This window comes from Protomyctophum bolini (genome assembly GCF_963924005.1).
Source record: "Protomyctophum bolini genome assembly, chromosome: 10".
NCBI lineage: Eukaryota > Metazoa > Chordata > Actinopteri > Myctophiformes > Myctophidae > Protomyctophum > Protomyctophum bolini.
The window spans coordinates 36,669,580-36,695,615 of record NC_137871.1 but is presented as its reverse complement, the minus strand read 5'-3'; the positions used below and the strand labels follow the sequence as shown (position 1 = coordinate 36,695,615).

Genomic DNA, 26,036 nt, shown 5'->3' with positions numbered 1-26,036 from the left:
TTTAGAGCAAAACGGAGGTAGGACGCTTGTGAATGCGATTTCACATAAATAATTACAGTTACAATTTTATGAAAGAGATCTGGAGTTATGTATAACTAATAGATTATACAGGTCTGTATAAGTACCACGACTAAAGTTACAGCTTAAATATCGAGCATTCAATTTAAGCCGATACCAGATAGGCAACTGTACGAGTCTATCCACTATTGGTGCCAAGACTGGTATTATTGAATCTGCAGACTGGTTCAAAATACAGTTGGTTAACTTAAAGGGATAGTTCACCCCCAAAATAGCTTTTATTTCTATATCGATTTAATGGCCAGCAGTGATTCCCTATGGAGACACAAAGGAGGCTTTTTGTGTCTCCAGGGGAGTCCGAACCACTGCTGGTCATGAAATCATTCGCTTAGGAATGCGACACACACACACACACACACACACACACACACACACACACACACACACACACGCATACACGCACAAACATGCTAAACTAAACTGTGGACTGTGACTGTGTGTGTGTGTGTGTGTGTGTGTGTGTGTGTGTGTGTGTGCCTTAAGGTGCTTAGCATGTTGTTGATCCTTGGCTCTCTGAGAGAGCTTCACGGTCCGTCTCTAATCAGGGCTGCCCTGCAGAGCCCAGGATTTGTTGTTTGTCGTCGTGTTACCGAGAATATAGCTGTACAAAAAGCACTAATTAATCCCCCAAGACTCAGGACCCACTTTTGAAACAATCGCTCGGTTGGCACTAGTACAGGACTACAGGCCAACCTGTACTAGTGCCAAGTACAGGTTGGCCCCTCTCTCTCTCTCTCTCTCTCTCTCTCTCTCTCTCTTTTCAATTCAAAGGAGCTTTATTGGCATGAGAAAACAAAACGTACATTTACATTGCCAATGCAGAAGTGGCACAAGACAATCAAAATAAAAAAATGTATATCTCTCTCTCTCTCTCTCTCTCTCTCTCCCACTACACACCCATGTCTGCCTGTCTGTCTCTCCCACACCGAGTTTACCTTTATTTTTCTCAGATTAGCAGTAGCACTAGCACTGTATAATACTGACGAATAAACACACACAAAAAAAAGAAACATTGTAAGAACAATAATAATGCAATAACCACCATTGCACCACTCCATTTAACGTTTTGCTACATTTAAATAAGTCTTGTCTGTCTGCTGGTGTGGAATCCAAAGCACAAACGTATACCAAAAAGTGCAGACTGAGGTGATCCAGAGTGTGCAGGGACTCAGACTGAGGTGATCCAGAGTGTGCAGGGACTCAGACTGAGGTGATCCAGAGTGTGCAGGGACTCAGACTGAGGTGATTCAGAGTGTGCAGGGACTCAGACTGAGGTGATCCAGAGTGTGCAGGGACTCAGACTGAGGTGATCCAGAGTGTGCAGGGACTCAGACTGAGGTGATCCAGAGTGTGCAGGGACTCAGACTGAGGTGATCCAGAGTGTGCAGGGACTCGGACTGAGGTGATCCAGAGTGTGCAGAGACTCAGACTGAGGTGATCCAGAGTGTGCAGAGACTCAGTGCAGACTGAGGTGATCCAGAGTGTGTAGGGACTCAGACTGAGGTGATCCAGAGTGTGCAGAGAGTAGACTCAGACTGAGGTGATCCAGAGTGTGCAGAGAGTAGACTCAGACTGAGGTGATCCAGAGTGTGCAGGGACTCAGACTGAGGTGATCCAGAGTGTGCAGGGACTCAGACTGAGGTGATCCAGAGTGTGCAGGGACTCAGACTGAGGTGATCCAGAGTGTGCAGAGAGTAGACTCAGACTGAGGTGATCCAGAGTGTGCAGGGACTCAGACTGAGGTGATCCAGAGTGTGCAGAGAGTAGACTCAGACTGAGGTGATCCAGAGTGTGCAGGGACTCAGTGCAGACTGAGGTGATTCAGAGTGTGCAGAGACTCAGACTGAGGTGATTCAGAGTGTGCAGGGACTCAGACTGAGGTGATCCAGAGTGTGCAGGGACTCAGTGCAGACTGAGGTGATCCAGAGTGTGCAGAGACTCGGACTGAGGTGATCCAGAGTGTGCAGGGACTCAGACTGAGGTGATCCAGAGTGTACAGGGACTCAGACTGAGGTGATCCAGAGTGTGCAGAGACTCGGACTGAGGTGATCCAGAGTGTGCAGAGACTCAGTGCAGACTGAGGTGATTCAGAGTGTGCAGCAGGGACTCCTTGTCCTTTTCTCCTAGGTTTTATACATTTACTACACCCTCCGTCACATTCCACAACAATCTGGAACATTGCTTTGGAGTTCTGACCTTTAAACCTCCGGTTCGCCTCGCCGGCAACTTGTCCAAATGACATGACACTTTCTGCAGGACGCTGTTACCGTGACGAGGGGGTGGGTGGGGAGGAGGGGTGTTGTGTGCCATGGCAGGGTGAGGCGAGGCCCTGCCGGAATTCCTCAGATGACACGCGCCCGCCGGAAGACACTGTCTCAGAGTGTTGTGCGGAGGAAAATTGACATTCACATTTAAGTAAAAATCATGCAGCACTAGCACTAAAACACAGGCAGGCATTTTGTTCACTGCTGCTTTGCCTCGCGGTTTTGCACCTAGACACCAAAAAGTAATTTTAATTATTATCAAGGAACACATTTTCAAAGAATTTCATCAATAAGAATAGAAAAATCTAGGAAATGCCATAACTGTAAAAAATAAATAACACCTTTGGGTCCCAGTCAGATGACGTTTGGGAAGAAGGCTGTCGTAGACTGCACCAAAAACGTCAGTGCCTCCTCGCCCTGTCCTGTCCTGTCCTGTCCTGTCCTGTCCTGTCCTGTCCTGTCCTGTCCTGCCCTGCCCTGTCCTGTCCTGTCCTGTCCTGTCTGACGAACTGTCTGATGGCTCTGAGATGACCTTCCTTGACTCCCCCGTCAAGGAAGGTCATCTCAGAGCCGTCACTGATAGGAGGAGGTGTGGTAGACAGACGGCAGACATCAAAAAACATACCAACAACAGCAGGATAAACTGTTACAACATAAAACACAATATGTATGTGTACGTATGATGAGTGTAACGAACGAATCCTGCAGTTCAATTACTCTGTAGGCAGGGAACAGTATTGTAACAAATAATTAAGTATCGTAGTAGATACACAGAGTATGGTAATATAAAGAAAGATGTAAACTCAATAATAGTAGAATTAAAAGTAGTGTATGAGATGGAGCAGGGGTAGGCTCTAGGGGCAACCTTTGGCACCGGTGCACTGCCATATTGGCACCACAAAGGAGGGTGTCTGACACACTAAATGTGAGAGAGAAGATTTTTGGTTTAGAATAAACGTTTGGAAAAAAATTAAATAAACTATTTAAAAAAAAAAAAAGGTAAATAGATGAAGTCGCTCACATTTGTATGCAAATTACATCCTGCACATACATCTACATTCATTTAACCCATTTAGACCTGGTGCTAAGTTGTTTTACCTTTAATGCTGGCTCCGCCCTCTGTGTCACATACAGTGTCTCATATAGCAACATATATATTTTTCTAGTAAGAGTTTGTTTTCAGAAAACCTTAAGTTAGGTTTTAGGAGGCGTTTTTTTTTTTTTTAATCTGCCTCAGGTCTAAATGGATTAAACTCTGACTGGCGAGGCCAGGAAGTCTGGGAGATGGGTGGGTAATTGCGTTATTAATATTGAGTCATTACAACAATGTGAAAGAAAATATTACGCCTCCAGCTCTGTCTTATAGGGTTTCAGTAGGACAGTTTAAAAATACACTCAGTCAAAGATGGTGCTGTTCAGTCACGCTGCCCGCCTGGTAAACAGATAACGAGCTCTAGACGGATGCTGGCCTGGTGCAGAGAGGCCAGACGAGGCGTTTGCTGAAGGTGAGAAGGTCATGTTGCGCTACGGTGCAATATGTGCAGATGGGCAACAGAGAGGCTTATATGGTGTGTTCAGCAGAAAGTACCGGCGCGGGCCCGTGTCTGCGTCAGTGTGCCAAGTGGGACCTGGGGGGCGCGCCCCCCCCCCCCCTCCTGGACTAGACGGAACAGCAACCATAGCACTTTATTCCAAATACACAGCAGCACTCATCACACCTCCCAGCCAAGAGGCACACGGCCTGGACTGTTGGACAAGACGGTGTCACCGCACCCTGTGTGTGTGTGTGTGTGTGTGTGTGTGTGTGTGTGTGTGTGTGTGTGTGTGTGGGGCGAGTGCATTAGCAAGATTGAATGTGTACATGTTTAATGCATGCTCCATGCGTCTGAGTGTGCAGCGTCTGCAGTCATATTCTGCGAGTGTATGTACCATTGTACCGTGTGTGTGTTTTTTAAGCTCCTCCAAAAAAAGATGCATAGAGTGCAAAAGTGCGAGGCGCCCGCAGCGTGAAAGCAGAGAACAAAAAGCATCACTCACATTGATAAACTATATTACAAAAAAGATGCCCCTCAGCTGCTAAAACATGTCATGAACTTTAGTGTGTGTGTGTGTGTGTGTGTGTGTCAGTGAGTTAATGAGGGAGTCTGTGCTTGTGCGTTCGTGTGCGTATAGCTGCACTCTGCCTCTGTGTGGTTTGGTGTAGGTGTGGGGGAGGAGGGTGTTCGTTCTGTCTAGCTGTCCTTGAATGTGGAATTGACAAACAACAGTGAGGGAGCGCTGCCTGCCGTGTATTTTTATCCATCACTGTGTGTGTGTGTGTGTGTACTGTGTGAACCACAGCGAGAGCAGCGAGGTCAAAGTCACACCATGCTAACATCGCTATCAGGGACCGTCCTGGCTAAACAGCAGGGCCATGACATTCCCGTTTCCCACAGGAAATGTTAATGTAGGCCTGTCACAATCATTGCATAATCGCCTTAATCGCAATATTTTGACATAATCGAAAGTTTCCAACTTTCCATGTCAGTCCTCCATACATTTTCAAACATTTTTTCAAAAAAATTGTAGAAATATCAGATGTGCAATTAAGCTTACAACACGTCACGAAATCGTGACCATTTATTTTCGTAGTTTATTACGTATTAATTTATATTTGTTCTTATTTTATTTTTAGTACCACCTTTCTAGTACGGAACAGAACATCCTAAACATCCAAGCACTCAAAAGCTCAGAATGTTCTATGTGATGAAAACCAGGACAGTTTGGTATAGTGAATGTTGAAAACTGGGACATTTATTGTTTTCGTTTTTTTTAAAGTTATTTGTTTGTTAAAACTGGGACAATCTTCCCCCAAACTGGGACGTCTGGTCGTCAGCGACAGCACTGCTGCAGAGAGATGAGACGTTACAGGATTATTCTGGGGGGGACATTCCTTGTAGATCTGCTATCTTTTGGTGAAGAGACATTATCTTGCGCCACACTTTACCCCTTGTCCCTAAACTTATTTGCCATTTATTTTTACTATTTTGAAAAAGATTAAAAAATTGTTCAGCTAGCCGATCTACATCAATACGTTGTAAGCTCGTAGAGCGGCTATTTGAAATATTCAAAAATGTTTTTTTCAAACGTCAGTGCCCATACCCTAGGTGGGGTTGGCAAAAGGGCCTTTCTGTGAGGAGTTTGCATGTTCTCCCCTTGTCCCCTAGGGTAGGTACTCTCACATGTTCTCCCCGTGTCCCCTAGGGTAGGTACCCTCACAAAAAACATGCAGTAATCCTGGTCTCTAAACTACCTCCCCCTGGCCAGCCTGATGGAGGGGAAAGGAACTGGTCGGAATAACGTGTTCCTTCCACGCACTTCGTCCAGCTAGGGAAACTCTCCCCTGTCAGGTGAAAAGAAGAAGCTTGGACTCCTCATGCATAGAAGGAAGCATGAGGTCAGTCCGCGGAAGTGTAGCGCCCACGATTACATTAGATAATTGACACTGGGTGAATTTTTTTTTTAGGGGTAAGGGTTAAGGCACTGAGGAGAATAGGGCCCATGGTGTACTGTAGGCTGAAAAAGAACACACCAAGTACAGTTTTACTCGGGTCCGTTTCACTAAGAGGATCTAAAGTGTTTAAACTGAAGTGACATCCATGAATTCCAAATATTCTTCTTCTGAGGCACTCCTGGACTTGCGTCAAGGCACCCTAGGGTGCCACAGGTCAGCACCCACTTTGAGAAGCCCTGCCCTACATGCTGCTGGACGTTGTTGGAACTCTTACTGCTTTCAACAGCATCCAGCAGCACATTTTATGGATGCTATTTCTTCTCTTGTGGTTTTTTTGGAAGCTGCAGGAGTAGGCAAAGTTATTTTTCTTTGTTCTGTTATTCAGTTGAATAACCCCACAACAATACAGCTTTTGTTTGTTTGAAACTACGATTTCTCTGAGCATGTGCTGTGCTTTTGTTCTGCTGGTTGGAGAAGATTGATGCCTCTAACCGCACACGCACGCACACGCACACACATGCACGCACGCACGCACACGCACACACGGACACACACAGAGAGAGACCCAGTTTGAAAACCAGCAGGTGTGTTCATGATGTAGTGCTTAACGTGAGCCACACACATACTGTACCCCCTGCTGGACTGGAATCGGCCTTCTCTCATATGTCTGTTCTGTACCGTCTCCCTCTCAGCTTCTCTCATATGTCTGTTCTATACCGTCTCCCTCTCAGCTTCTCTCATATGTCTGTTCTATACCGTCTCCCTCTCAGCTTCTCTCATATGTCTGTTCTATACCGTCTCCCTCTCAGCTTCTCTCATATGTCTGTTCTATACCGTCTCCCTCTCAGCTTCTCTCATATGTCTGTTCTATACCGTCTCCCTCTCAGCTTTCTGTTGTCTGTTCTTCTGTGAATACAACTGAAATATTGCAAAAAGGAAAGGAGGAGATCGCTGTTGGTGTGTTCGTTCATATGTTGTAAGGAAAGGAGAAGCTGTTGGTGTGTTCGTTCATATGTTGTAAGGAAAGGAGAAGCTGTTGGTGTGTTCGTTCATATGTTGTAAGGAAAGGAGAAGCTGTTGGTGTGTTCGTTCATATGTTGTAAGGAAAGGAGAAGCTGTTGGTGTGTTCGTTCATATGTTGTAAGGAAAGGAGAAGCTGTTGGTGTGTTCGTTCATATGTTGTAGGGCTGGGCAATTAACCGGAAATATATCCGGGTGACAGTGGCTCAGGGGTAGAGTGGCCAGATGGTAACCGCAAGGTCGCCAGTTCGAACCCGGGCTCCCCCAGAGTTAGTGTTGAAGTGTCCTTGAGCAAGACACTGAACCCCTAATTGCTCCTGATGTGCTGGTTGGTGCCTTGCATGATTTCCGCTGCCATCAGTGTATGAATGTGTGTGTGTGAATGGGTGTATGTAATGCACAATCTATGTAAAGCGCCTTGGATTAATGTGCTATATAAATGCACCATTTACCATTTATATCAAAACGACATTTAGAACGGTCTAAACGACATTTAGAACCGATAACTGACTTAATCTAGACTTGCACCATGCTAGGTTAATTGCATAATCGATTGTGTGGACGTTTTTGGGATGCCAGGTTAAAGGTGGCAGGTTAAAGGAGAAGACCTTTTGCTAGTCCCGTGGGGGAAATTCTGTTTCATCTTCAGTCGATGGATGGCTGCTGACTGAACCCGGGAGACGAACCAGTGACCTTCTGATGACCTCACAGCCTCTCTAAGCTACAGCCAGCCCAGATCAAGGTTCCGTCTCGTCTGTAACCTCTTAGTTTAGACTGAGCAACGTTCTGTTGTTCTGTTGCTTTGCAGTCCAAATGAGACTGAAGGCCCAGGTCATCGTGACATCAGCCCCCTATACTGTATATGGTGCCCAGGCCATTGTGATTTATTGGTCAAAGTTCATCCCATGCCAAAGCGACCGCACTCGCCCAGCAGTCTGACGTCACCCAGGCGGATGCGTGCACACGCCGATCTGCCCCAGCAGTACGACCTCCACACTCTCATATACAGTATATGTTTGGTTTTGGTATAATTGCCCAGCCCTATACTCTTCATGCAGATTGCAGACATGCAGACTGGTGAGTCTGTCAGTCTAGGTCCATGATATTACCATGATACCGCAGACTCACCTCTTAGGTGTATGCAAAGGCTAAACTTATGTAATTTAGATTACATTTATTTTAGCACTCTAGTCTATACTATAGATAGAGTTTGTACTCATAGTTTCATTGTTACAGATATTCTACTGTTGTTCTTGCTTACTGTATTCTGTCTGTCAGTCTGGTACCATGGTTACACCGTCCATGTAGCGTTCTCTGCACAGAAAGACGGGGAACATTGATTTGCTGCGCCTGGTGACCCAGCCCGGTCGACGGACGGCGCTCCCAATGAAACGCTCATTACGACGTCCGCCACCGTGGTGTGTGTGTGTAGTTTTATGGTCATCATAGCCTTGTTAATGTCAAATGAAAAGTGAAGATATCTCCCCCTGGGGGTCGTTCACATGCACGCCCTCCGTAGTCCCTCTGTGCACGTTAACCTGGCTCATCAAGAAATCACACGATAATATGAACCCTGAGATCAGATGATTCACAGCGATTTCACCTCCAGCGAATTAGGAATAGGATAGAGTAATATCTTGTGATTATTAACACTCTCTCTCTCTCTCTCTCTCTCACACACACACACACACACACACACACAGTAAGGGTATAGTTCTGCTTGTCTGAACATCCTTCGCCTCCACAAGAAGGTGACACACGACTGCGTCCTTCAGCTCCTTGTTGTCTCCGGAAGGTCGTGACCTTTTCTTTGATGTCATAGCATAGTAGTGGCCGCCTGGCCGGTTGTCCCCGGGAGCAGTATCTCTGTGTTCAACCTGAGGGAGCAGTAGCTCTGTGTTCAACCTGAGCCGGACCAATACATGGTTTCAGCGTTCTGGCCAGTGAAGGGAGAGGGGGGGGGGGGGGGGGGGGGGGGCTCCGTTCTGTATCTTTAGAACAGGCACCATGCTGTTAGCAGATAAGGACGCAGGACAATGGCTGCATTATTCTGTAGATTTTAAAGGAAATGGCTAAACTGACCATTGACATTTACTAAGGGTGTAACGATACATTTGAACAGAAATGCGATACATATCAATGACTTTTAATCGGTGATTCGGTACAGTGACTATTTAGCAAAGAGATTAAATCTGTGTGAAATGTGAAGATACAGTTCAGGTTTTTTATGGGAAAATGTATGAATATGGATGTAAATAAGTGAACACAGTGATTCTCTTGCAAATACATATACATTCTTTTTTAACACATAATTATGTAACAAACCCGTACCTTGACATGAACACAGAGAATACACACATTTATCGATGTAGCGATATTGAATGGAAAAGTAATTAAACCCCTCTTTTTCTTTTTTCTTCTTAAAATTGTTAAATACAATGCACAAGAACTTTTATTTATTATTATTATTTGCATTGCGATTCGATAGGATTCATACAAAGTCAATGTTGCTGTTTAGATTTTGGTATACCTCGATTCTTGAAATTAAATTCGTTGTTTCAATGCAGTTACTATTTACGTGTCTAAAGTGAGTGTTTATCACTCGGTGTGAAAGATATTTCAGGACAACCTCCGGAAAGGTGTGTTGTGGAACGAACGCTCGGGCCTGCATGGCCAGGTGTGCCAATCACGCAGCCTAGCCGGTCTGTCAGGCAACAAACAGCCTTTCATTTCATGATCTGCCATTTGAGCATTCAGCATTAAGCACCAGGTGCGTTCATAAATCTGCTCTGACGCTCTGCCGTGGAGTCACAGAGTAAACAGACAGCTCTCTCATCAGTGTGTGTTAGCACATCATTATTATTCTGTGATTCATGAATGAGAATGATGTCATCATCCACTTTCCAGATGGAAAACTGATGTAAAGCCAAGTTAAATTAGCCAATGACAACGTTGCATTTTCTAAAGAAACAAAACAAAACAAAAAAACAGTATAATTATGGTTAGAGCTGTCACAATTACAATTTTAAGTTGACGATTAATTGTCGCACAGATAATTTGCGATTAACAATTTCATTGTGTTTTTTGCATTAACCCATTTAGACCTGACCTCAGTGGGCTCAATATTTCATGTCAAGGACCCCCAGAATGATCTGTATTTGGCCGCGGACCCCCAAATGAAAATGTTGTTCCAGGGACGCCCCCCGAAAGATTTTAGTAAAAACGTTCGCTCTGAAAGAATATATTTTATAAGATTTGTGTCACATTTTCACGATTAAAAAAAATAGCAGATCTGAAGTAGAGCACATGCAGCAATTCATCCACTAGTGTCCACATGCATCACAATTCATAATATGATCACAGTGTCCACATGCATCACAATTCATAATATGATCACACTGTCCACATGCATCACAATTCATAATATGATCACAGTGTCCACATGCATCACAATTCATAATATGATCACAGTGTCCACATGCATCACAATTCATAATATGATCACACTGTCCACATGCATCACAATTCATAATATGATCACACTGTCCACATGCATCACAATTCATAATATGATCACAGTGTCCACATGCATCACAATTCATAATATGATCACACTGTCCACATGCATCACAATTCATAATATGATCACACTGTCCACATGCATCACAATTCATAATATGATCACACTGTCCACGCGCATCACCGTCCATAATATCACAGGCACATGGTGCATGGAGCTTGATTGTCTTATCAGTGTCATGCTGGGAAGAGGCCATCTGCAGTTTTATAGCATATGACGTGCCCATTAAAAAAAAGAAAGCACTTCTACAACAGCGTACAGTGCAGCTGCGAGTCCTTTTCTATCCCAGTAGAATTCCAAGCAGAAAGAGAGAACAATGCGGAACAAACAGCAACGTTTCCTTGACCTGCCTCTGCCCACTGCACTGATGGCCATACATGCCAGTCAACAACAGCTTGGCATGGCACCAACAACACTGCAGCCAAATAATCCCCCCAGGGGGTCCTTATTTACTTACAACCGGGTTCAGATTGTGTTTTCTAACGCTCCTTACGGGATCAGACAAAGGCCTGTCATTGTTTTTAGACTGTATATCCTCTTGAAGGAAATGCCTCCCATAGCTTGGGTTTTCGCCGTGGCGATTTGAGTGACCCGCCCATGAGGAGAGAGAGAGAGACCCTCCCACACAGAGAGAGAGAGGGAACAACAGATTAGGTTGCGTACCGGGAAGTGTTGAGGAAGTGTCCGGTTACAAAGGAACGCTATCAAACGAACGACACCGAGGTCGGTATGCGAGGAATGTCAGGAGTTTAGCTCTCGTCTACCAAGCTTCTTTCTGAAGGGTTACCAAAAGGCAGTCGGTGTGAAGTAACTAAGTACATTTACTTAAGTACAGTACTGCACACAGTTGATCTTTTAAAATTCTTTGTTGTTATTCATGTCCTCACTGTATTGCATCACTGCTATTGTTTTAATGTTTGTTTTATGCCTTGCTTTTCTTTTCTTTTTTTCTCCATTGCTCTGTAACGCACCTTGAGCTGCATTTCATGTCATGAAATAACGTTTTATTTATTTTATTATTACTTAATAATTACTTTACTTGAGTATTTCCAATACAATTTGGGGGGAGAGGGGGGAATTGACCTGTGTTCCTGGAAAGGGGTCACCTGTGTTCCTGGAAATATTACTATGGAAAATAAGGGCAGGGATTAGAGGGGGCTAATGGTATAGTAGTCTGGGAGTCTCAGCTTCTGAAACTGCAGTCTGTCTGTATCCACTTTCTCCCTGTTGTCGTCTCTTGATTTGGACGCATGTCGTTCTAGGCAAAATAGTGCCACAAAACAGTGAAAATAGCTATGGTGACGTGACGCGTCGTGAGCTTGCTTGCTTGTAGACCTGTTATTGTTGCGATTCGTCATGGAGTTCTATACTGAAGGGCTTAGCGGTTGAGCCTTAAACCATCAAAGGGACACTACTTCTCCCTTTTTGCAAACAAATATATGTTCATGACGTTTAGAAGATTTAGAACACTTTCCTGGGAGTATTTATGTGTGTAAATATGTGGTTTTAGACTTTAGCAGTGAGCCCCAGTGTCACTGATGTAATCGACACTGGGCTCACTTCCTTCCTGGACTACAATTCCCATAATGCTTTGGTGCACTGCTCCTCCTTGTGGATAGGGGGAGGGCTGTCTTACTGAGACAACATGTAGTCCAGGAAGTAAGTGAGCCCAGTGTCCTCCATGACATCAGAGACACTGCGCTCACTGCTAAAATCTCGAATATCTAAAACCACATATAACGCACATAAAGACCCCCAGGGAAGTGTTCTAAAGTCATTAACATGTATTGTTTTTTGCAAAAAGGGTGACCGGAGGTGGTTCTCAAACATTTTCATGCCAAGAATCCCCTGAATTATATGTAACTGGTCGCAGAACCCCCATCTATAAATATTTAGTTCCAGGGACTCCCAGAAGCAAAGACTTGAGTTAAAAATGTTCCCTTTAAAAATATATACCGGTATATATATTCAAAGATTTGCATAAATATTCAAGATTTAAAAAATAGCAGTGACGCGCTGCCTATATTATGCTTTGTATATCTGCTTAGTTTTGAATAGCCAAAGTATAACATTTGAGCCTTTTTTAGCTCAAATCTAAAATGACACTCATGCTTTCCCGGCTCTAGAGGGTCCAGTGGGTAATGAATGAATGAACGAGCTGGCTCTCAGTCAATACATTTCACCTGGCTTTATCTTAGTTTCTGTCCCACTTCTCAACTCCCCAAAGTCTCTCCCCCTCCGGTGACTCCTGATCACAATCATGCCTTATTGTTTCTCTGAAACACACTTTACCAAAGTCTGTTATATAAACAGGGCTTATAGTTCTTTCTTGTGCGGCAGTGACCACACAGCACAAACAATGGAACACAGAAGTAATGCCTGGACTTACAGGACGATTATTATGCAATTTATTATTTCAGTCGGAACAGAACACAAATTCAGACTGTAGCCTAGACTAGACATGACTACAAAGCCAGGGTGGACAAAGTCTGAAATGAATGTGTGTGTGTGTGTGTGTGTGTGTGTGTGTGTGTGTGTGTGAAGACTTAAGAGTACTATGAAAGAAACATTTAACATGCATAAATACTGTGAAGGAAGTCTAGACACACACAAGCACACACACACGCGCGCACACGCACTCAATTCAGGTTGGTGGGCATAATAATTCATGGGCATAATAATAATAATAATATTGATAAATAATTAATAACAGTATTTGTATTGCACTTTTCTCAACAAAGTGTGTGTGTCTGTGTGTGGGGGGGATCCACGGTCAGATAGATATCACTTGGGGGTCCTTGCCATGAAAATGCATGATGTATATATTTAGTGGTGAACTAACTCGTCCCATTTCCAAAAATTGTTTGGTGTGCAGTGAGAGTCCAGGGGCCGGGAGAAGGGGAGAGAATTATGTTTCCCTCCTCCGGAGAGAATGCAACCAGTGGAAAAGCTGGGGTCCTCAGTCTCACTCCACTCCAAACATTCTTTCCATAAAGCCAATCTGAAATATTTGAGAGACTGAAAGCCACAATTGCTGTGTTTTTTTTTTTTGCATATTTCTGACTGAGGCTTCAAATCTCTTGACTGCTGTTTCATTCGGCAGTGATGTCACTTTTTGGAGGAGACAACACGAGCGATGCCCCCACAGTGCCACCTACTGTCGGCTTGGCTGACTGTGTGTGTGTGTGTGTGTGTGTGTGTGTGTGTGTGTGTGTGTGTGTGTGTGTGTGTGTCTGGTAGTGCTACTGGTGGAAGACAAAGGCATGCAGTGCAGCAGCTGACGGTGCATGTGCACCGGTGGCCTTTGGCTTTGAATCGCATTATTTATCCACAGACGCCGGACACACGTACACAAATTGGTAAATGGGATGTTGTGTCTTGTGACGGCTCCATTAAACGATCTCCACTTTGAGAGAATATGACCTCCAATTGTGTGTGTGTGTGTGTGTGTGTGTGTGTGTGTGTGTGTGTGCGTGTGTGTGCATGTGTGTGTCACAAGACACAATATCGTATAATCCCATTTACCAATTTGTGCGCGTGTGTCTGTCTGTCTTGACTCTTGAGTTGACGCATGTGTGTGTTTTATAGATGAGAGAGTTTGGACTCGTTGCACCTTCAACTGACCCGTTCTCCACAGTACATTCTCATTCATTCTCATTCATAGGATTTTTTTTTTTTTTTATTCCATCCGCATTTTTTGTAATGTAACTGCGGTTTCCCCATCTGGGTTCTGTGGTCAACCAAAAGTGACTCCGCTTATTCAACGCTCTGCATATTCCAGATATTTTATAATCATATAAAATCATATCGGCTGAACTCAACAGTGGCCTAAATGGCCTTAGCTAAAATGTGCACATCCTATTGCAAACATGGGATTATAGTCACACTATAATTCACACAGTAAAAATCATCAGTGCTTTATCAAATTGTAACTATTGAGACTTAAATTAAATGAACTCAAAATCTTCTCTGGATTAGTCAAATTCACGTTGAAGACATGTGTAGGGCTAGTTATATGTAGGGCTGTCACGTAATTGTGATTAACGATTTAATTGTGTTTTTTTTTTGCATTGAACATTAGAACGTTACAATTCATATTTCTGTTTGCCTTTTAGGCCTCGTAATCACAACTTGCACAGGGAATCACACATACAAAGAAATCACTGACACATTTTATGCTTTTTCATATTTTGTGAAAAAGCATTATAAATGTAAAAATAGCGGAAATAGTTGATCTACAAGCTTGTAGATCTGCAATGCAAGAATGCAAAAAAGAAAATGTATGGACATTTTTTCAACATGGAAAGGATTGACAATTATGCAATTATTTTATTATCTCAAATAATTCCCATTATGTAATAATTGTGGCAGGCCTATAGTTATTTGTGGAAAGGCCTGTTCAGACGGGCAGCGACTGACACGCCTAGTGATTCACTTTCAATGAGAGGCATGGCGTTTATTTTGGACGTGCTGAGAAGTTGACGGGCGATTGCGCAAGCGTATATATTCTCACGGGCGCGGTCAGGTGACAACATCGCCTGCGTCACTCGCTCGCCGTCTGAAAACACCTCAATAATAACGGTACAAGTACTCATTGCTTCTTGTCTTGGTGTGTGCGTCCAGTGTGGAGATCATAGTGTACAGGCAGGGTGTGGTGGTCTGGAAGGGGTTAACTTCACTATGACTGTAGCGAGGACTTTCCTCCTGTGTGTTTCCATGTCTCCTGATCATTCACTAAACCACTGAGGGGGTCCACCAGGGACCCCCTGCATCATGCATGGGGGGTCCTCGGGGGGGTTTCCACTCCAGGAGGTCCCCAGCTAAATAAGGAACATTTTTGGGCTGTTATCCCTAAATGTATTTATTTGCTTTAAAAAAAAAATAGCCGATCTATTTTTAAAATGTTTTTCAAAATCAATGATACATGTATATATGTTTTGAAAATTGTGGACAAAACTTTTTTCAGATTTGTGGCACGTCTTCTGTTAGCGGTGTTGCTGGTGCAAAATCTATTCAAATTGAGGTCTGTCTGTCTGTCTGTCTGTCTGTCTGTCTGTCTGTCTGTCTGTCTGTCTGCGGCCGGAACAATTAGGTGATCCGTGAAAGGAATATGTTGAGAGCAACTTAACTGGCACTAACCTGCACAACTGTTCTTGTAAAGTGCAGTTTTCTATTTCTGGAGTGTTGACGGCATGTCTGAATGCTGTAAAAAGCTTTTGTTTACTTATGAAACATGACCGTGTGCGTGTGTGTGTGTGTGTGTGTGTGTGTGTGTGTCTGCACGTGCGTGCGTGCGTGCGAATGAATGAATGTCTGAATGAATGGCCTTTCAGTGGAGGTGTAGTGTGTGTCAATAGTTGTCTTGCTGATTGAATGCTGCATTATGTCACCTCAATACACCTATTATGTCACCTCAGTAGAGGACTAGACCAGAGCTTGCAATAAATGCACCACATCTCTATCTTTGTGTGTGTGTGTGTGTGTGTGTTTGTGTTTGTGTGCATAATGCAATCCACGTAACTCGAGAACCGTTCGCCCCACCGACTTCACATTTGACACTCTCGTTCCACACGGATGCAGTGCCCGGCCTCGGGTCGGTCGGATACACGGTTGTCCAGAACCGCCACAAAAGGCTCTGGTCAGAGTCAGACTCTGCCAGTGGACCTAATGAGCCTAAGTCCCCATAACTGTAGAATTCCCAGCCTCTGCCTCAGCCAATTGATTGCAATGGCAACCCCACACCTGCCAGAGATCTCCATATATGGGCACAAAAGAGACACAGACAGACGGTTAAAACGGGTGCTGTGACAACGGGTATTGCATACTAGGTTCCCAACTTGCATCGTTCCCAAGTTAGCCGATGTCCGACGGGCGCAGCAGCTCTAATTTATATAATAATAATATAATAATAATAATAACTAAAACGACTTATCGTTCAGCATTTAACTTGTTATACTTGTAGTGTACTGTGGCCATTCACTTTACAAACTGTATTTTGATAGTAATTATCAGTGGTGGAAACTATACTGCAAAAGCTTACTCTGTTACAAGTAAAAGTCCGGAATTTAAAATGTAATCGAGTAAAAGTACAATAGTATTAAATGTACTTGAAGTACCAAAAGTACTCATTGTGAAGAATGTCTCAAGTTTTCAAATGTATCTCAATCTTTTGAAAATGGCAGATGCGACGCTATTTTCAAATAAATCAAATAAATGTACAGTTTATATGGTGGAGTTGTCTCAATGTAAGAGTAGGGAGACCACCTCTGAGTCCCAACCACTGCAGACATACTAGTTATATTCTAAAAATCACACCCGTGTGAGGTGAGGGGCGCTCTTATCATCTTACAACATCACTTACAACATAATGTTTGTTAAAAGTCCCCAAACATGTTCAACATAATCTTGAAACATATCATTTTACTCAGTAGGGCTGTAGTTCCTGGTTTTCTACACTAGGTGGCATCCGATGTCTGCTTCTGTCACCTTCAGAATTCCAGTCAAGTGTGTGTGTCTGGACATAAGGATGTGATTAAGTAAGTGTGTGTGTGTGTGTGTGTGTGTGTGTGTGTGTGTGTGTGTGTGTGTGTGTGTGTGTGTGTGTGTGTGCAACAATGGTCAGGCACTCCCCACTTTACAGGACAGCATCATTGTATGAATGTCCAGTCCAGCCCAACGACTGCAGAACCACATGTCTGGCTGCTTCACAGGGACCAACACCCCATATAATGATGCTGATTATGTCAAAGTACCAACACTGCAATATGGAAATGCTCTGTTTCAAGTAAAAGTTCAGAAGTACAAAAGTATTGACATCAAAATGTACGTCAAGTACTTCTCATTTGTTAGTTATTTTCTGAGCGTGAATGAAGCTTATTCTACAGTTGATCAAGATACCAACACTGCCAGGATTGTGGGTTTGATACACTTTACAATTCATTTATGCCTTCAACACACTCTCGAGTCATCCAGAGCGAGTGTGCGTGCGTGCATGCGTGCCATATGTCTCTTTCTCACCCTATAAACCTATAACCCCAACCTGAATCTTTTCATAATTTTAATCTTGACTCTCATTAAATCTTTATTAACCATAAAGGACCCATTTCCTCGCAGGGAGCAGAACACACGCGTACGCATGTGCATACCGGTATACGTATGCACATGCAATACATACACACACACACACACACACACACACACACACACACACACACACACACACACACACACACACACACACACACATTGTTTCTCTCAGCAGTAGACAGTGTGCAGACTGTGTGGTAGACAGTAGTAGAGAAGGAACTTTGTTTCACCTCCATAATAGTTGGAACAGCACCACCAACCTGAGAACAGGATGAAGTGACTCTCTCTCTCTCTCTCTCTCTCTCTCTAGCCTCAGTACCCGGGCTGACTCTCTCACTCTCACACTCTCTCTCTCTCTCTCTCTCTCTCTCTAGCCTCAGTACCCGGGCTGACTCTCTCTCTCTCTCTCTCTCTCTAGCCTCAGTACCGGGGCTGACTCTCTCTCTGCAGTACTCAGGACATATCAATGTCACTGTGCTTCATTCATTGTACTACGGCCCACCAGCCCTCTCATCAATGAGTCCTCAGTCCATTGAACTCCACAGTGGCGTCAGTGTTGTGTGTGTTGGACCGTGGCTCAGTTCACTGTTGTGTTTTAGACTCGCTGCGGTTCAGGTTCACTGCTTTTACAGTTCTGTATATCCCAGCCATTGAGTCTCAGGCCAGTGAGACCGTATTAGGAAGGAAGGGAGGTCACTGCCTTGCTCAAAGGCACGTGGCTGTTGTGTTCAACAATCCTTATAATAAAGGGATCTTTCACCAAAATAAATAGGTTTTTATCGTCTACTCAGGCTTTTGTGAAAACCCTGGCTAGTTTTTATGTTGCTTGATTTAGTATTTAGAAAACTATCTGGGGTGTTTTTTAGATTTTTCTTTTGGAAAGTGAAACCCTCTAAGCCACACCTTCTACAGATAGTTAATCATTCAGATACTGTTGTGTTGACGTAGCCCTGGTGAGTGACCCCTGCCTGTTGTTCCTCTGTGTCTCCTCAGGACCTGGAGATCGTCTACTCCTATCTGCACGGCATGGAGGCACTGTCCAACCTACGGGAACATCAGCTCAGGTACAAATACAATTCATTTTCAGTGGACGTCAGATCACAGTGAAGTGACAATTTAAGGACTTTTAAGAACTTTTGAGTGGTGCGGCCACTCCAAGGATCAGCAGTGTGTGTCCCTTTGTGTGTTTAGAGTACCAACGGGGGACAAAGTGGCACTGTTGAGCTTCACACTGTGCACAGGTGCACGATGGGAGGCAGTACAGTACAGTACAGTACAGTACAGTACAGTACAGTACAGTACAGTACAGACTACATACTCCGACAGCCAACAGTTCGACAGCCAACAGTTCGACAGCCAATTGTCCGACAGCCAATAGTCCCACTACTCCAATAGTCTGACAACCAATAGTCTGACACCCCAACAGCACCACTCAGTTCAGACGGTTCAGATTTCTAATATGAATTAATAAAATAAAAATACCAATACTGCATCAGTGTTGGTATTCTGCCGGTCTGGCAGTCAGTGGAGTTAAAAGTTAGTATCCTGGTATAATAATGTAATGCCTAATCTAATCTAAATCGCTGCTGTTTATTCAGTGTGATTGACTTGACACTTAAGTGTGTTGTTTATGCAGATAAGCTGTATCAGCTGTATAGATAGCCAGCTGATAACTGAGCTGTTGTCTCTCCCGTGTGTAAGCATGAAGTGTTTCCATCCATTCACAGAATGTAGCAGGAATTGTGGGGATAATGGAGAAGTGGAAATGATGATAATAAAAAAACAAAGTCAACATTTTCAATAAGTCAATACAAACTTATATAAAAGTAAATAAAAGTAAAGTAAACATTTAACAGACAATAACAGTAATACATCATGCAACGGAGAATAAGTTGTTGTTAACCCATTCAGGGCGGGAACCCCTTTTGGTGTTTTCAGCATTATGTTATGATTTAGCTGTTGGAAAAATAGCAGATCTATACAAGCTCATAGCACGGCACCAAGTGCCACACTCCAAGCTTGTAGGTCTGCTATTTTTGAAAAATCGGGAAAATGTGGTGCAAATCTTTGAATATAAATTATATTCTTTCAGAGCGAACGTTTTGAACTCAGATCTTTGCTTCTGGGGGGTCCCTGGAACAACATATTTTCAGATGGGGGTTGGCGGCCTATTACATATAATCTTTGGGGTCCTTGACATGAAATATTGAGAACTACTGATATAGAAATATAGGTATTTCAGAAAACTATCATGATTTAGAAGATTTTTTTTTAATTTCGATGTCAGGCCTAAATGGGTGAAAGAACTGAACACTTACACCCAGCACGTGGGTGTTATGACAGTTTGTAAGTTAAGTAAGTATTCTTGAGCCGACAAAATGATCTCTGTTCCACTGGGTTAGGGCAGGGCGATATGACTTCCAAACATATATCACAATATTATTAAAGACCTTTGCCACCATTACGATTAATGAAGGATTGTTTAAGAACAAATTTAGCAGATCTGCCAGGTCATGACAAACATGTGACCTTAGATTCGACTGCTATTTTTGTACACACCAGCAACACAATATGATACAGGGTTGTGTGTTTAAGCAGACTGATCGATATGCAAGAAACAAATGATGTATTTAATTGAATTTAAATTCATAACCCAAGACCTGAGGCCGATTCTATCGTCTCTGTTGGAGGGAAACCTCACAGGTCCCAAACTGTTACTCTTCAGGATTCAAATTTAGCAGATCGACAAGCTCAAAAGTATCACTCCACTCGTTTGGGGATCTCCTACGATCCAATAATAATTATTATTTATCACACTAATAATGCTATCACACTGAGCTCTCTGCACAGCGAACTCCTCAGTGTTCCTTTGACACGCAGGGAGACACAGAGAGAGTGGACAAAGGGACACACATGGGAAGGGTCACTCTCTGGGCCATTCTTACACTCTCAGAGTTAAATTTACACCCGTGCTTTTAGCTGTGCAGGGTCTCCCAACAGAGCACGTCTGGGGGTGCAGTGTCGGTATATCCCCCAGCATGCCTTGCTGCGTGAGCGACGTGTGCAGAACAACGTGGATTACAGCGACAACAAGGGAACAATCTAACGTCACATGACCTTCTGGAACATTCCACGGACTGACCCTCAGAGGCCCACCACCACGCACGCACGCACGCACACACACACACACACACACACACACACACACACACACACACACACGCACACACACTCTGTTTGGTTCCCATAGAATGGCCTGCGGCCTCTCAGGCCAATCTCGCCCTCTTATGTACTTTCACGTCCTTTTAACTTAAAAAAAAAAGAAAACAAGTTAAACCATCCGTCCACCCCTAGCCTGCCTGGAATCCCACTAACTATGGGATTATGGGATACTCGTCGTTCCCACCTCGTTTTTCTTTTCTTTTTTTTCCCCGGAGAAGAATGTGCAGTTGTTTTTAGTATTTGTGTTGTTGTGTAATAACTCTTCTTGTTCGGGGCCATTCCTTGTGCAACAACATGATTACAACATGGCCGCCCCTTCTCTCTCCTCCACTCCTTTCTATTTCTGACCTGCTGTTTGTCTCATCAACTGTCTGCTGTTTACCACTGTTCCTTTTTTTTCCCTCACTGGAATTTCTTTATTTTTAAATACATTTCTGACATTTATATTTTTGAAAATAAATTTAAATAATTATAATAATAACAGTAATTGCGACCGCAGGTCACAATTACTGTTAGTTAGTTAGTTAGTCACCCCAGGCATGACCATATGGTCTGACATTCCATATGTTGATCCTTCCGCATCCATCCTTCAGTCAAAAGGGAGAATGTCTCCCTTTTGACTGATACCTGCCCATTTAAACTCTAGACGGGCCTGCCCCAAAGTTATTAGTGCAGCCGCGCCCGGCAGCCGGCGACAACTACAGTTCTCAACAGGCCCGCAAATTACGGCCCGGCACTTCCTGGGCCCTCATCAAACCATGTACACTGAAGACACTGCCCCCGCTGCCACCCTTAGATCTCCATATATGAAGCTGACCTGTTCTGACATTCCATATGTTGATCTGACCTCATCAATGATCAAACCCTGTACACTCAACACACTCTCCATATATGGCCAGTACATAATTCATTCCATATGTTGATCTGACTCCCCATGCCAAAGCGCCAGTGCTCGCCCAGCATTCTGCTGTAGATAGATAGATAGATAGATAGAATACTTTATTGGCAGTTTAAGAAAAGTACAGAAAATGACATCATTTAAATAAACGCCAAATGGAATTGGACACAAAAAAGCCTTTGCTTGTTTCCATTGTGGTCCACTTTGTAACATGAAGCTATACACAAACATACTGTACAGACAAAACAGCCATGAAACATATAAGAAATAATCCTTATATATAAGGCTGGGAGCTATATACATGTGCACTGTCACCCAGGCGGATGCGCGCACGCTTCTCACCCTCAAGCGTCTTACTGGTAATAGTAATAACAATAAAAAATAAAGAAATGTAAGAAACTTAACCCATTCTGAACGGGAACCCATTTTGGTGTCGGCATCATGTTATGCTTTAGCTATTGAAAAATAGCAGATCTACAAGCTCATAGCGCGCCACCGAGTGGCGCGCTACGAGCTTGTAGGTCTGCTATTTTTGAAAAATCAAAGAACGACTGACATTTTTAGAATCTGATCTCAGGTCAGAATGGGTTCATCAGACCAGTGTGTGTCCAGTGGAAACCTCATATATGAATCTGATCTCAGGTCAGAATGGGTTAAAAAAGGCTTTTAGGCAACCCATAGAAATGCATCCGAGACCAACAGAAATGGTCCCGACCCATTGTTTGGGAATTAAAACTTCCTTAGTTCATCAGGCACTCCAAATACGAGTATCACTTTATGTTTTTTCTCCATGCTTGATTAACTTGTTTACTTCCTCAGAACAAAAGACTGAATAACATGAAGAGTTTATTAAAAATGGAAGACATGTAAATTAAAACAAGACATTTCCACCCATGTTTACTTGACAGTGAAAACCGACCATTATTATTCAAGCCAAAAACAAATCTTAAAAAAGAAAAGAAAATAGCTTTGCCAAGGTCAGTTTGTTTTTCTGTGGTACATCTAAAACTAAACCAACCTGTAAACTAGCACCATGTCTGCGATGTTTAAAAAGCAATCAAAGACGAAGACCAAACTGAATTGTTTTTGTTGACACGGAAGAATGATTTTACATTTTAAGTGTTCAGGTTTAATCTGTGACTTTAAACCAGACATCTTAATGTAGTCACGGATGGACTCAGGCCTGGATTTCAACAGCCACATTATTACAAAGTCAGCCTATATGCTGTCAGCTGAATTGGGGAAAATTGTTTCATGCATTCTTCCTCAGTGGATTTGACTACTGTCTTTTACAGGTCTCCCTAAAGAAAATCGATCAAACAGAGCTGCAGTTGATTTCAGAACACTGCTCCTGGAGTCTTCACTAATGCCAATGAATGTGGATCATATCACGCCTGTTCTCAGATCTTTACACTGGGCTTCCTGTCTGTCTGCCAAAGAATTGATTTGAAACATACTTTAAAGGCTTCGATTCTAAAATACATTTCTGATCTTCTGACCATCCTGACCTCTCGACGCGGTTCTCTGGGACGGGTCTGCTTTCTGTCCCCAGTGTCGGAACTAAGTTTTTTTCCCCATTGACAAGTAATGCACTTCCGGAAAATTTGCCCGCTGTTAAGGTTAGCTACGCGATGCGAATAAGCGATCTGAAAATGCGAAATATTGCATGTTGCAGTTCGCCTGCGAATCTCTGCAAAATACGACACCAGAGCGAACAAATAAAGAGCGAAAACGGTCGCATTTTCGCACATTCGCCACTAATGTGGAAGCTTGCATGGACTTCAATTTTTTTTTTTTTTATGCGAATTATTCGCACGAATATATTGCGTCGCCAATTCGCCAGTGTGTAATGACCTTTAAAACGTACTCCTACTGTTACCTTAATATATTAGTCCTTAGGAAAGGCAATGGATTTTGTGGTTACTGTGTTTCATGCAGTTTTAATTGGAAAGATATGGCGTCCAGGAACATTTCATCTGTGGTAATATAATGAGGCTAATTGATGTCATTCCCGCTCCTGCCCTCTCCGGTTGACTTTTACATTTCCGTTCCTGTCCTAATCCCGGGATTAATACAAAATTTAATCCCAGGGAATCTCCCTGGAATCCTGCAAAAATGTCAGCCTCTATTGGGCCAGCGCTAACCTGATGTGTGTCTGTGTGTCTCCCTGCAGGATGATGTGTGAGACGGTGCGATACGAGAGACACGAGGCCAACGAAGTGCTCTACTAGTAAGTACACGCACGCACGCGCACACACACACACACACACACACACACACACACACACACACACACACACACACGCCAACAAAGTGCTCTACTAGTTAAGTCCTGTGTGTCGCCGACCTGACTGACTGGAGTGTATTTTGAACATCAACCGTGTAATTCTTCTATTACATTATTGTATTTACAGAAGAAGACAATCATAAGGAACACACTAATGAACATAACAATGTTAATATACGAGGCGTGTTCGTCACCCTGTTTCAAATTGCTCCGTGGGAGAACTATAATTTGATTTAGTGAGTGCTACACACACACACACACACACACACCAAAAGCAAGTGTGTGTGCAGGCACGCACGCACGCACAGTTGTGACACACAGACAGATTATCAGGGAGCGAAGAAGAATGAAGTCAATTAATTAACCCTATGAGAGGTGTGTGTGTGTGTGTGTGTGTGTGTGTGTGTGCTTGTATAATAAGACAGACACCTCGTTAGCAGCGCCAAGGTGACGGTGCATAACTGCACATTATTAAACTCTAATAAGAGGCCTAAAGTTCACCTGTACATCCAATCATTGTTTATTATTATATTGATATATTACACATTATCAGCCTTAGGCCCTAGGGGCCACGCACGCACGCACGCACGCACGCACGCACGCACGCACGCACACTCTCACAGGCGTAAGCATAATCTCTGCTCCCATGCATTCATCCTGGTTTTGTGTTGCCCCAAAATTGTGGATAAAGAAAATGGTCAAGATTTGGCAAAAACACGTTTGTTTTGCGACATGCTATAGCAACACGGACACGGACTATTTGTAGTTTGTTGTTTACTACAGGCCACAGAATGTCCCTTTCCCACTGTCTGTGGTGTTTGGTTTGACCAAGAGCTGGCTTGGGCTATCTGTCATACTGTCAGCCTGTTATTATGATATTTATGAGACTGTGAGGCCAAACATTCACATTCAATATGTCTCCATACTGTCACTCATCAGTGCAATTTACTTAAACCCATAACTAATCAATTGTATTGATCATGAAAGAACAATCAATAGACCTAATCAATTTGAATAAAAAACTAAATATATATTCAAAGATTTTCATGATCTTTCAGAAATAGCACCATTGTAACCAAACATAAAATGACTTGTCTTTTAGTTCTACTGGATTTATTTTCCGCTAGTCCCTCCCTAACATTTTAGTCTAGTTTTTATTTGTTGACAAAATTGTCAACATATTTAGTCTTAGTTTTAGTCATCATACTTATTGTTTTAATAAGTTATTTAGTTTTTGCCTGTTGGTATTCGACGACCATTTTTCGTCATGGTTTTAGTCGAAACTAGCCTCTCCTCTCCTCTCCTCTCCTCTCCTCTCCTCTCCTCTCCTCTCCTCTCCTCTCCTCTCCTCTCCTCTCCTCCTCTCCTCTCCTCAATGCTTTGCCTTCTCTTCTTGCCCACCTCCGTCCTTTCATTTCCTCTTACTTCCCACTTCCTTTTGTCGCTGCGTGTTCTCATTCATCCTCCCTCCTCCAGTCTCTCTCTCTCTCTCTCTCTCTCTCTCTCTCTCTCTCTCTCCTCCTTTCAAGTGCAGAGACAGCACAAAAGGAAATGTTAAATTATTAATCAGTGATATGATGAGGAGAGAAGAGGAGTAGAGATGATGCGGAGTGTTGTGAGTCACGACAGTTTGACTGAACTGGGTCATCATGCACACTGGGAAGCCAACAGACACACACACAGTCACACACACACAGACACACACACACGCACACGCACACGCACGTCTCCACAGGGGGGAACTCACGGCAGGGAGTCAGGTTGTGTGGAGTGCAGTAAAGGGCGTGGCACCATGTGCTTTAGGCAGTTCAGACCAGAGGATTTGACAGAAAAGTCAAACACATTTTAAGCTCGATTTTGTACCTTGTTGTTGTACGACATTGTGAGCGGGGCTTTTTTAAGCATGTAACCAAGCGTACAATGAGCCATTATGGTGACATTAAGACCCGTCAAAATACATTTTAGTCGACTAAATCGACTGTAGATTTAGTCAAATGTTGGCTAAACGTCATTAGATTACTTTTTTCAAATATTCATAATATTATAGCCTGTTGAGGACCCACTGGTCTCACTCACTCCCATATTGAATCTGTTTTGTTCTCCTATTA

General features: G+C 43.3%; 1 protein-coding gene across 7 annotated transcripts in view; it reads left to right on the top strand.

Annotated features, from left to right (window-relative positions):
* The window catches only part of rapgef2b (Rap guanine nucleotide exchange factor 2b), a 147,651-nt gene that overhangs the window by 25,570 nt on the left and 96,045 nt on the right, over positions 1-26,036 (top strand). For all 7 annotated transcript variants that reach the window (XR_013964771.1, XR_013964772.1, XR_013964773.1 and 4 more), the window contains exons 2-3: positions 18,515-18,585; positions 23,815-23,871. Coding sequence is in view for 1 of the 7 variants with exons in the window: in XM_080774447.1 (XP_080630573.1) it covers positions 18,515-18,585; positions 23,815-23,871 (128 nt within the window). In the remaining 6 variants the exon portion in view is untranslated. The remainder of the gene's footprint in view (positions 1-18,514; positions 18,586-23,814; positions 23,872-26,036) is intronic.